The sequence below is a fragment of the Thamnophis elegans genome, chromosome 9, assembly GCF_009769535.1.
Source record: "Thamnophis elegans isolate rThaEle1 chromosome 9, rThaEle1.pri, whole genome shotgun sequence".
Lineage (NCBI taxonomy): Eukaryota > Metazoa > Chordata > Lepidosauria > Squamata > Colubridae > Thamnophis > Thamnophis elegans.
This window is the reverse complement of record NC_045549.1, coordinates 55,776,162-55,789,492: the sequence shown is the minus strand read 5'-3', so window position 1 is coordinate 55,789,492 and position 13,331 is coordinate 55,776,162. Positions and strand designations below refer to the sequence as shown.

Genomic DNA, 13,331 nt, shown 5'->3' with positions numbered 1-13,331 from the left:
ACATAATTAGCTGGATCTCTCCTCTGTATTTATCTGATGCTTTAAAAGTTGACTTTTCAAACTGAACCCATTTTTGGAGATGAAACATTATACAAATTTTAAATTGCAGGAAACATTAAGTGACAAATATTGCATTCCATAACTGAAAACATGTTGAATCTGAACTGAGCTAAATAATGTGTTAGTTCTTATGATATTCTTAGTATTTATATGAGATTGTTACTTTTGGTAACTAAGCTTTTAATTGTACCCTTCAATAAAAATAATAAGCAAAACAATTATTTGGGAATTTTTAGTTAGCAGTTTCATTTCTTGGTCTGTCTCCTGGACTACTGTAATGCATTTTGTTGTTCTGTTATTAATGTGACAGATGTTTATTGTACAGACCCCAAAAAGATGCAAAATCTCAACAAGGAATATACAGATAGGTGATGTGTAAATTATGAAACAGCTCTTGGCAGATTGCAATTCGTTAGGTAAAGTATTATAGTTCTGCTTGTCTGTCGATGAAGTAAACTAAATTGGAGTGGAAAAAAGAATTTTTTTTCATAATATGCTTGAGCCTAGAAAGCAATTTGTGTTGTCTTTGCATCCCTTTTTATAATGATATGGGAATGAAATGCAGAGGTGATTATTTGAGAAGGAGAAATGGAGAAGACTTAGAGATAAGTAGCAGTAACCATGAATAGTTTTCATTGAAAGAGTTAACTAAATCTGCACTAATATCTGTTTGAGCTATAGCAATGTAAATAAATTTGGAAATATACTATATTTCTGGGGTGACTTACATATTACATCTATAGACCACGGTCTCGATCAAGGGATAGTGGAGATGAAAATGAACCAATCCAGGAACGCTTCTTCCGACCACATTTCCTGCAGGCTCCAGGAGATCTGATAGTTCAAGAAGGAAAACTTTGTAGAATGGATTGCAAGGTACATTTAAATTTTTATTTTTAATATTGAACTTATAGGCACCTTGATTTATGATCACAATCGGGATCAGAATTTCTGTTGCTAGGAAAGGTGGTTATTAAAGAAATTGTGCCTGATTTATGACCTTTTTGCCACCTTTTCTGTTAAGTGAATCACATGGTCATTAAGTGAATCTGGCTTCTTCCATTGGCTTTGCTTGGCGGAAGCCATCTAGGATGGTTGCAAATGGCAATCATGTGACCCCAGGATTCTGTGACCAACCTAAATACATGCTGATTACCAAACACATGAATTTTGATCACATGATCACGAGACTGCTGCAACGGTCATAAGTGTGAGGACTAGTGATAAGTCAATTTTTCCAATACTGTTGTAACTTTAAACAATTGCTAAATGAATGGTCGTAAGTCAAGGACTACTTTTATATTGACTGAATTTTGTATGTGTATTATATTTATATTTTTACAAATACAGGAGAATGATTTTAGATAGTAAGGGATTGAGTAAATCCCTTAAGTAAACATTATGTATTTACATTATCCTAAAAATGATTGTTGGAGTAACATGTCATATTATTATCTCACCCAAGGTCTCTATGAGGAGGTTGTCTAGTAAGAAAGTGATATATATATAATGGAAAATACTCTATCTGTACATTAACACTTTGTAAATATTAAACAAAATCGATTTGCCCTGTATATTCCTTTTCAGAACTTTTGTAAATCTTCCCAAGGTAAAAACTAGTGAATTTCAATTGTATTTAGGTAACTCAGAATGTTATTGGAGTGCTTTTAAAATCGTTCTATGGCTGTCAAAGCAACTTTGCCAAGCAGGAATTGTTATTTATATATATTTATCATTCAATAAGCTGAAATGTGATTTTTTTTGAATTCTGAATATGGAGTTTCATTTCCTGAATAGTGTACAGTTAAAAAGAAATTTTGCTCAATGAAACCTTTTCAAGACATTCCTCTTTGAAGGTAACAATCAAGATATTATTAAATGTAAAAAAGGTCACAAGGCATAAAATCTTTTCATTCTATGAATTGTGGTATTTAATTTTGTTAATGGAACCTCCATTCAAATAGAACTGCTTGCCATGATGAAATCTATGAATACTAAAAAGTTTGCTCATGCATGCAGAAAGAATTAACGAATTTTTATCCATTGATCTTCTGGGGTAACAGAATACAGTGCACTGAAACATTTTGTCAACAGTTTTTCTACATTCTTTGTATACTTTCGCTTTCCTGAGGACTGTGGTGTATTTTATTTAAGGTCAGTGGCTTGCCTACTCCTGACATCAACTGGCAACTTAATGGAAGAGTAATACGTTCTGATAATTCCCACAAAATGCTTGTACGGGAAAATGGTATACACTCCTTAATCATAGAGCCAGTCACAGCAAGGGATGCTGGCATCTATACATGTCATGCCACTAATCGAGCTGGCCAGAACACTTTCAGCCTGGAACTGATTGTGGCAGGTAGGACACTTACATAATTTGAAAAAATGGATTTGAGTGCCTGAACATAAGGTTCAACTGTGGCTCCTTTCTCTATAATTCTTTTTAGCACATATTTTGCCATTTGACAAAAGTTTCCTGGTTATTATTGCTAATCAGCAATATTATGCTACCCATTCACTTTATACTTTGTAACATCCTGTAAGTATAGTAGTATTAAAAGCCCATATTACAGAAGATGGTAGATGACTATCTTGAAGGGTGCCTAAGGTGTGTATTGGGAGATAGTTTATGAATGAGTTGCAGTCTCGCACATTGGAGCTGCCAGCTGAGACCTCTTTTTATAAAGCATTATTATGCAAGAAGCAAGAAAATTAGCCTCACTCTTATAACTGAATGAATGTAGATCACCAAAAGGGATGAATATAATCTATGCTGCCATCACTATTTTGGAACTACATAACCAATGTTTAGGAGATCTGGGTGGATTGTATTCCAACTGATGATTTGCATTCATTACTGTATTATTCCAATTGTAAGCAGCAAATGACTTGTCTGAAATGCAAATACATTTATTTTGGGGGATCTTTAAAACTAGCTTTTATGTGAGTAGCATCCATATTGCTATGTGATTATGTAAAGGAACCAATGGGAAGCATCTGAGTCATGCACATCAAACTGGCTCTTGGAGATAGTTGATCTCACTTTTATAGATAAAAGAGCCTTGAAGCCAGCCATTGTCCATTGTCTGCAGTGGTTAGAATATCTGTTATGTGGGAGCCATTCATGTAAAAGCTCCAAAGTTAGAATATTTTAAAAGGCCTGTGAAAGAAATACATCAATAGCACTATATCCTGCAGAAGGTATGAAAAACTATTCTTGGCCTGTTTGCTTGTTTGCAGTTATCTATTAGAAAAATAGATAAATTTTGATAAGAGAAAAAAAAATCTCTTGATTTGTTTTTTTTTTTATGAAATCCTGGCCATATTCAGGCATAACAGAAACCTCAAATTGCTAAGAAGTCTAGCTCCTTGTTCCATGAGCAGTGCAAACTGAATGAATCCCTGCTTGCTTTCTTATTGGTAGAAGTGCCATTTCCCCCCAGAAATTAACAAGGAACTATAGCAGTCTGTTATATCCACACTGAGAGATCTTATTGCCTCCCCAAAAGAATCAGAAAGCAAAGTTTGAAGTTGATCGGAAAGTGAGAAAATGGGACTGTCTGTGGATATAATTAAAAGTTCTGACTTCTACATCAGCTTTTGCTTAATCACTTGCAATGGGAAAACAGAGCCAAGCTGAAATATTTGGATGCTGTGCTTCATTATAGGGGAACCATCAGCAATTATGGCAAAATATTACATTTCATCATAACCATTTGTCTAGACCCCCACGGGCCTTCATTTTTTCTCCTAATGCAAGTGGGAACATTGCATCTTCCTCAGCCCATTAGGTAGCAGCAAATAAATGACATTTTCCAAATACCTCTCTCTGTCAGGTACCCCTAGTGCTAAGAAATGTTAAGAGAACACACTACAAAATATATACTGATGTGGTGGGGGGATCTTTGTCTCTTCAGCTAAGGAAGCACACAAGGCACCTGTATTTATAGAGAAACTACAGAACACAGGAGTGGCTGAGAGGTTTCCTGTGCGACTGGAATGCCGGGTTTCAGGTGTGCCTCCACCTCAGATTTTCTGGAAAAAGGAAAATGAGTCACTCATATACAACACTGACAGAGTGAGGTTAGTGTCATATTCTGTTTATAAAACTGTGTCACTTGTCTATGTTGAACATTTTAAGGCTTGAGCAACAGTATAAATAACTAATACATGAACACTTTGAGCCAATGATACATTTAACTGAGCCGAGGTGGCACAGTGGGTAGAGTGGAGTACTGCAGGCCACTTCAGCTGACTGTTATCTGCAGTTCAGCGGTTCAAATCTCACCGGCTCAGGGTTGACTCAGCCTTCCATCCTTCCAAGGTGGGTAAAATGAGGACCCAGATTGTTGGGGGCAATATGCTGACTCTGTAAACCGCTTAGAGAGGGCTGAAAGCCCTATGAAGCGGTATATAAGTCTAACTGCTATTGCTACTTGCCAAGTCATCTTAAGACAAATCAATAAGTCATCTTAAGACAAATCAAGCCAGATCTAAGGGAATTTATACATGACTGCTAATTTTAAAATAACATTCAGATGCTGAGAAAGGTTTTGTACAAAGGAATTGTTGTAGATAGGGAGTATATGATAATACCCCATAGGTTACATTTCCGCACGAAATGAATGGTATGAAGCAGGAATCCGCATTGTCCCAGTACCAACAGAACTTTTACTTTAGTTCTATAGTTGAAACCTTCCAATGATCCACTTTTCTATCTTCTGAACATAACCAAAAATATTTTATTTACTCCTAAATACAGATGATCTCATAGTACAGTGTTTCTCAACCTTGGCAACTTGAAGATGTCCGGACTTCAACTCCCAGAATTCCCCAGCCAGCGCTGGCTGGGGAATTCTGGGAGTTGAAGTCCGGACATCTTCAAGTTGCCAAGGTTGAGAAACACTGTCATAGTACTTTCAATTACCATAAATGGTTTGAGAAGAGTTTATACCTGCTTAATATTTACTGCAAAATTAAGCTTCTTATTATCATAAATTGAAAGTTCTAGTCTTTGTAAACAGATCACATTCAAAATGACCAGGTGAGCCAGTGTGGAAATGCTAGACTAGACCCTGAAAGTTACTATATATCCAGTTCTGACTTTAGTCACAGAAGCTCACTGGATTACTTTGGACCAGTCACACTTCCTCAGATCAATCCGTATGATAGGATTCTGGTGGTAAAAAAAAAAAAGAAATTGGCGGAAGAGGTGCTATGTATACCAATTAGACCTTCTAAAGGAAAAGTGGAATATACTGTAATTCTCATGAATAAGTACCCCTCAAAAACTTATGAACACTTGAAAGTGTTACAGGTGGTAATGAGAACCTCACTATGCTTTGGATGCTTCTGGATTAAAAGGATTAGCCAGCTATAAACTGTCGCCCAGGGACATTCAAATATGTTAACAGCAGACATGCTTCAGGGAGTCACATTCTTCAGAGAAGCACCTTTCATGAGTATAGGGGGTTGCTCATTCCCATCTGTGATAATATGTGTGTCCCGCAAAGGACCTTTTCAGGTCCATAGATGACTATTTATTTCAGTAAATATTGAATGTAAGGAAGAACTGTTGTGGGACTTGTGCCAAAAATAGCTGTGATGTCCTGTGTATACAGGAGACCCACAGGAGACCCATGTCCTGTGTATACAGGAGACCCCAAAAAGACCTAAAATACAGAACATGCAGCCTGTAGCAGAGAGGTCCCACCAATAGTACAGCAGCACAGGATTTGTGAAGCCTGTTATCGAGGTTTGGCATATATAAAAGTAATATCTATGGAGCTGAGCAACCTCAGTGTATAAATAGCCACTAATTGAGATCAAGGATGATGAATTTAATACATAGATCCTCAAACTACGGCCCATGGGCTGGATATTGCCCACCAATGCAAAGTATCCAGCCCGTGGAGTGGTGGCATTCAGCCTCACTCTGCCCCTCACCATCAGCCCCACTCCTACTGCTGGTTTGAAAAGCAGTTATGCTGCCAGCTTGTAAAGTAGTGCTTTAAAAGTCTTTTAAAACACTTTAAAAACAGCCTTTTGGGATGTTTTTCACAGCCACGTGATCCAGGGCCCATGGGTGAGTAGGGGAGGGTTGCTGCTGGCTTGAAAAACAGCTGCCAGCTTGTAGTGCTTTTTAAAAGGCTTTAAAATGCTTTGGGTGTTTTTCAAATCCATATGATCCAGGGTCGGTGGGTGAGTAGGGAAGGGGCAAGGACAGCGGCAAAATGGACTGCTATTTAGTTATATCTTTACATGTGTCTCTTTATTATTTTAAGCATGCACCAAGATAATCATGGATACATCTGCCTGCTTATTCAAGGAGCTACAAAAGAAGATGCTGGTTGGTACACTGCATCAGCAAAAAATGAAGCTGGGATTGTTTCCTGCACAGCAAGACTGGATGTCTATAGTAAGATGTTGTATGGATGTTGAGAGTATTTGGAAGAATTGTCCCAAGCCTATAGCTATTCCTTATATAATAACAATATTAGTGTCAGGTTTGTTGACCTTTAGATCGGGCCCGCCTATAAAGCATAGCAGTTGTTTTAAATATCTGTGCTTTACATTCTGTACTACTCGGTTTGCCATAGAGTTGGACTACATTCCAATCTACAGGGAAGTAGAATTATGATATATCTGGTACATTATCTATGTTGTTTATATTTTCCCTACATTCAGGGATGATCAGTAGAATTGATATCAATTGTTCTGTAATAACCAGCCATACATGGTTCAAGCCTCTGAAAACGGCCTTCCTCACATTCTGGTGCATATATTGAAAGGGTATTCTAAATGTAGATTTGAAGAGTCCATGCCATGTCAGTGAGGTAATCATTATTATCCCCATCTAATTGTATTACTTCCCAGGGATTTGCAATCAGTCCACTTTAAGTTCCACATTGCTGTCATATTGTATGTGAAAAACCTTTTGGTCTCTAAACTAGTGTGAGAGAGAAAAGTCATTTATACTGTTATATAGTAATATACAGGTGAAACTCAAAAAATTGGAATATCGTGCAAAAGTTCATTTATTTCAGTAATACAACTTAAAAAGTGAAATTAATATATGAGATAGACTCATTACATGCAAAACAAGATAGTTCAAGCCATGATTCGTCATAATTGTGATGATTATGGCTTGCAGCTCATGAAAATCCCAAATCCACAATCTCAGAAAATTAAAATATTGTGAAAAGGTGCAATATTCTAGGCTCAAAGTGTCCCACTCTAATCAGCTAATTAAGCCATAACAGCTGCAAAGGGTTCCTGAGCCTTTAAATGGTCTCTCAGTCTGGTTCAGTAGGAATCACAATCATGGGAAAGACTGCTGACCTGACAGTTGTGCAGAAAACCATCATTGACACCCTCCATAAGGAGGGAAAGCCTCAAAAGGTAATTGCAAAAGAAGTTGGATGTTCCCAAAGTGCTGTATCAAAGCACATTAATAGAAAGTTATGTGGAAGGGAAAAGTGTGGAAGAAAAAGGTGCACAAGCAGCAGGGATGACCACAGTCTGGAGAGGATTGTCAGCAAAAGGCCATTCAAATGTGTTGGGGACTTTCACAAGGAGTGGACTGAGGCTGGAGTCAGTGCATCAAGAGCCACCACCCACACACGGATCCTGGACATGGGCTTCAAATTTCGTATTCCTCTTGTCAAGCCGATCCTGAACAACAAACATCAGAAGTGTCTTACCTGGGCTAAAGAAAAACAGACCTAGTCTGTTGCTCAGTGGTCCAAAGTCCTCTTTTCTGAGCAACTTTTGCATCTCATTTGGAAACCAAGGACCCAGAGTATGGAGGAAGAATGGAGAGGCACAGGCTGCAAAATGCTTGAAGTCCAGTGTGAAGTTTCCACAGTCTGGGTTGATTTGGGAGCCATGTCATCTGCTGGTGTTGGTCCACTGTGCTTCATTAAGTCCAGGGTCAACGCAGCAGTCTACCAGATTTTGGAGCACTTCATGCTTCCTTCCGCAGATGAGATATTTGGAATGCTGACTTCATTTTCCAGCAGGACTTGGCACCTGCCCACACTGCCAAAAGCACCAAAACCTGGTTCAATGACCGTGGGATTACTGTGCTTGATTGGCCAGCAAACTCGCCTGACCTGAACCCCATAGAGAATCTATGAGGCATTGCCAAGAGAAAGATGAGAGACATGAGACCGAACAATGCAGAAGAGCTGAAGGCCGCTATTGAAGCATCCTGGTCTTCCATAACACCTCAGCAGTGCCACAGGCTGATAGCTTCCATGCCATGCCGCATTGAGGCAGTAATTGCTGCAAAAGGGGCCTAAACCAAGTACTGAGTACATATGCAGGCTTATACTTTTCAGAGGTCCGATATTGTTCTATGTACAATTCTTGTTTTATTGATTGCATGTAATATTCTACTTTTCTGAGATTGTGGATTTGGGGTTTTCATGAGTTGCAAGCCATAATCATCACAATTATGACAAATCACGGCTTGAACTATCTTGCTTTGCATGTAATGAGTCTATCTCATATATTAGTTTCACCTTTTAAGTTGCATTACTGAAATAAATGAACTTTTGCAGGATATTCTAATGTTTCAAGTTTCACCTGTAGATGAAAATTGGAGATTTAACACAGGGGGAGAAAAAAAAGAATGGGGATATAGTGAAACCTGCTGCTACTGCGTGATTATCAGAGAACAAAACACCATTTGTATATATATTTTTCTGTCTATAAAAATGTTTCAGAAAAGGCTGGTATAGAATAAGTCATGTTTTACGTGAGATAACCCCTTGTCATTATCATAATGTTAAAAAGTTTTAGTTGTATGTTCTTATTCTTACCGGAATTTATTAAGATCACGTTCCTCTTCTTTTATTTAGAAGTTCCAGAGAAACTTGGTAGTCTTCTAGCATTTGTATAAAAGTCAATGGCATAGGAGAGTGCTGGGTCAAAGCAATACTTGTTCTTAACTTTTCTGTGTGTGTCTGTGTGTAGACTGTAAAAGCTTATTTTAAACACTCTGCCAGTTAGGAATGAATTTGGATAAAGCCCAAGTCCATTCCATATACTTTCAGGAATTTATATTGTTTCTCACATCCATTATCTTTAGAAATTAGCAGAAAATAACCAAGTGAATATGAGGCAAAGAAGAAGAACAGATCTCACTGTAAAAGAAAGAGGACAAAAGAACAATTTATGATAGTGACTGTATGTAAGGCAGCACGTCTCCCTACATTTCTTATATTAACAAACATCTCCAGTGGGATTTGGTAACTTGACTCCCTGGTTGATAATTGCTATATGAATCAGCAATCTGATTTTAGATAGTTTTGTGATAATTCTTTAATCAAATTGAATGATTGGTCCTTTCCCCCTTAAAGAAGATAAAATGGCTCAGTAATTTTCCCCATTTTTATGTTTTGAGGCATTGGTAAACTGCTTCCCATTTTCTCTTTTTTCCAGCTCAGTGGCAACAACAGTCCCAAACCACTAAGCCAAAGAAGGTGCGTCCCTCCGCCAGTCGGTATGCAGCACTTTCTGACCAAGGACTAGATATCAAAGCTGCATTTCAGCCAGAAGCAAACCCAGGACATCTGACATCTGGATTGGTAGAAAGTGATGATCTTTAAGTATTAACTACCAGATATACCATTTCCTTTTAAAACACTGAATGCCATCGTATGGATCAATGATAATCTACGCCACTGTACGCAAGATAGACACCTCTATGCGCAAAAGAATCCAGCCACATCTTTCTTGTCCAGTGTAACAAATTAGGAGTTAGTAGAGAGAAATGCAGTCTGCATATACAAATCACCTTCACTAAAACCATTTCTTATTACATTGTAGATAATACTGTTTTGAATCATCCTATTCACAAGTGTTAAATTGAGTGAAATTTTGCAAAAATAAATATGCTGCACACTTATCGCTAAGTGCCTTTGCAGTTTGTAGGTGCTATTAATGTGTAATGAATAGAAGTGCACTAAATATATATATATATTAGGAGTGCATTATAATAATAGTTCAGATGTGCAATACTGAATGAGTAAAGCAAGATGCAAAAGGGAAGAGAAATAAGTGATGTTTTTGTGTTTAAAATTGACTTTCTAGGAAACAGGATATGTAAGTTTTACCTTAATTGTATTAGGGTAGGTAAAGTAACCTTATATCAGAAGGCTTTGACTTTTGCCTGTGATGCCTATAATATGATGCTTAGATTCATGTTACTTTTATAACAGTGAGATAAGAGAAAAGGCAAAAGTGGAACCTTTCTTAAAAATGATATGTGAGCAAAACCTCAGTGCTTTTTAAAACAATATTGGAGATCTGATTGAATAGAATATGTGATAGAAAGGAAGATAAGTAGGAGTATAGCGTAAGTGGAAAATGGGTTGAGTTTGCAATAAGGGTTTAAATAATTTGCATATCATAGAGAATAGATAAGTAAATGTTGGGGAATACAAGGAAATGTTACATTTTAAACACCGCTTGCATGTATACTAGAGGTTACAGTTTTGCTGTTCTTGATTACTGCTGTATGAATAGGAACCCTGCCTATGGCTGATAACTTGTGAAGAACTGAAAATAGTTAACTGGCCAAAAAACTAGTTGTTTTTTTCCAGTTAATGGATTTCACTTAGATTATATTAAGCAATTTTGATTCAAAATGAACTCAGTTGATAGGGAGTAGAAGGCTATTTCAGTTAGATCTGAAATGTTGTCCGATGGTACAATAATACTCTGTTACAAAAGGAAAACACTGTATTCCTTATATGAAGCAAGTTTATTTATAATGAAAAATCTGAATGCTTTTCTCAGTTATTCAAATACATACTTTTCATAAAAATAGGGGGGGGGGGTTGTAATATGCCGTGCCATTTATTTTGCATTAACTGCTATTCCTGTATTGCTTTTGCCCTTTGTTATTAAGTACACTATTCAGATTTATAGTGACTAATAAAAACTTTATTACAAAAGAAAATTACTTTTCTATGGAAGCTTGTTCAGATGGTAACAATTCAACAATAGGAATTTGGCTTATATGTGTTGTCATACATGACTGTCCTAATGCTCTGGATCTAGACAATTTAATCCTTGCCCAATTGTCAATGTGACTTGCTTAGCTTAATTACTATTTTTTTAGCTTAACTAGTGACAATTTGCTTCTTCTTTTTTTGTATTTATAAATCTGTACAAGCATACTATTTTGGATTATTGAGCTAGCATCATAAGGATTTGATATCAATAAATATTACACAAATTTCAGGAAAAAATGTATTTTCTTGCTAATAATTCTTAATGAGACCTCAAAGAATAAAACGGCCTACTAGAGGGTTGTTTCATATAAAATGGTGAGGTTTACTTCTAAGTTGTAGTTTAAGATCACACTGCAGATAGTCCTTGTTTAATGACCACGTTGGGACCAACAACTCAATTTTTAAGTGAAGCACTCATTCAGCGAAACATCATTATTTTATTATTTTATTTCAGTTTTCTTTTGTTTCACAAAACTGCAAAAATAGTAAATGTGAAGAGAGCTTATAACGTTATTTTTAAAATCATCGTCATAACTGCAAGTAATCACTGAGCGATCAGTCTCTAAACAAAGACTACCTTTATGTACTTCTTAATTCTGTTGAAAATAATTTCTTCTGATGTTTCCTTTAATAACTTATAATAACAAGTGGGAGTTCCAATTTAAAAATGCATGCAATTTTTGCCTTATTCTTTATGCTTATGACCCTTGTGTTCTGACCCAGCTTTCGCAGAAGCAAAAAAGCAGGCTGCCCACAAAGAAAAACCCCTCTTTATTGACACACCGGGAATTAACTGCATTTACCAACAGAAAGTCCAGGCAAGAGTCCTGCAAGAAATTAACTGAAACAATAGTCCTTATGAGCTTGTTATGAGAAATGCAAGGATATGAACTCCCAGACGAGAGAAATAGACAAACTTCACTTCTGGCAAGGCTGCCTTTGTCGCACGAAACACACAAGGAGCAAACTTTCCAGAAATGCCAACGGTTGTCTGTGACAACCAAATCACTCCCTTTTCCTCCTATTTATTACCCAGTCAGGGAGGGGCCAGTCAGCGTCCACGTTTGTTTTGCTTTCTGAGCTGGTTCATTGTTCGCCTCACCTATCTGCTCTGTGCATACGCGCATCTAGAACAGGCCCCAGCTGTTTCTCCTCCTTGCTCTTCTGACTCCAAAGGCAGCTGCCTCTCTGGCTGGGAAATGCCAGACAGCCCAAGCTCTATCTCTGTGTCCAATGCTGAGCATCCACCCGAGCCTTCCCCAGGCTCCAGAACTGGCCCAAATTCTTCCCCAATCTTCTCATTGTCTGAGTCTGCGGAAGCTCCACTGGCTGCTGGCGGGCCACAACACGTAACAGCAGCCCCATGGTCATTTGGATTAGAGGTAGTGAACCAGTAGAGGCATTTTTGCCTGGGCTGCAGAACCGGCAGCAACCCAGGCTTGCCACGCCCCCGAACCGGTTCCCTCACTGCCGCTGATGTTTCCACCATGTTGTTTTATAGTGACCGCGAGCGTGCAGTTCACTGTAAATTGTTCTGCACAGGCACGAAGAACAATATACATTGAACTGTGCACGCATGCAAGCAAAGCGAGAGCATGCACACAAAACATGCACGAAACAAACCGGTAGTAAAACCGGCAGCAACCCACCCAATTTGGATGTTTGCCAACCGACTCACATTTATAACAACTGCAGGTTCTTGTGATCCCATTTTGTGACCTGACAAGCAAAGTCAATGGGGAAACCAGATTCACTTAACAAGTGTGTTATTAAGAATTGCAATGATTCACTTAACAAACTTTAAGAAAAGTTATAAAATGGGTCAAAACTCAACAAATTTCTCACTTAGAGACATGGACTAAGGCTAGGAAGGAATTGATCTTTCAAATTCATCTTGAGGAAGAAAGGTGCGTCTTATACTCCGAAAAATATGGTATGCCTATTTTTTGCTATCCTTTTTTCTGTCTACGTTCTCATTTTTCTACCTTGTTATTTATGTAACTTGCTTACTATTATATTCATTTTATTTACCCTTTTCTTCTTTATCCTTTTTAAAAAAAATTGAGCTCCAATTACTTCCTACCTCGTTATTTAAAATTTGCGTTATTGATTTATTTTTATTAATACTATTCTTCTTTGATTTTTAATGTTCCATTCTTGTCATTATTTGCCTATTTATTTGACTATTTATTTGACTATTTCTATGCCCTGTGTTTATTTTTATTCTGTACTGGGGTCTTCCCT

The 13,331-nt window shown here is 37.4% G+C and overlaps 1 protein-coding gene across 2 annotated transcripts in view; it reads left to right on the top strand.

Annotated features, from left to right (window-relative positions):
• The window catches only part of PALLD (palladin, cytoskeletal associated protein), a 207,587-nt gene extending 194,958 nt beyond the window's left edge, over positions 1–12,629 (top strand). For both annotated transcript variants that reach the window (XM_032224482.1, XM_032224483.1), the window contains 5 exons: positions 804–936; positions 2,215–2,422; positions 3,981–4,146; positions 6,348–6,481; positions 9,511–12,629. In XM_032224482.1, the coding sequence (XP_032080373.1) occupies positions 804–936; positions 2,215–2,422; positions 3,981–4,146; positions 6,348–6,481; positions 9,511–9,677 (808 nt within the window). In that variant the 3' untranslated portion in view covers positions 9,678–12,629. The remainder of the gene's footprint in view (positions 1–803; positions 937–2,214; positions 2,423–3,980; positions 4,147–6,347; positions 6,482–9,510) is intronic.
• The last annotated feature ends 702 nt before the right edge of the window (positions 12,630–13,331 follow it).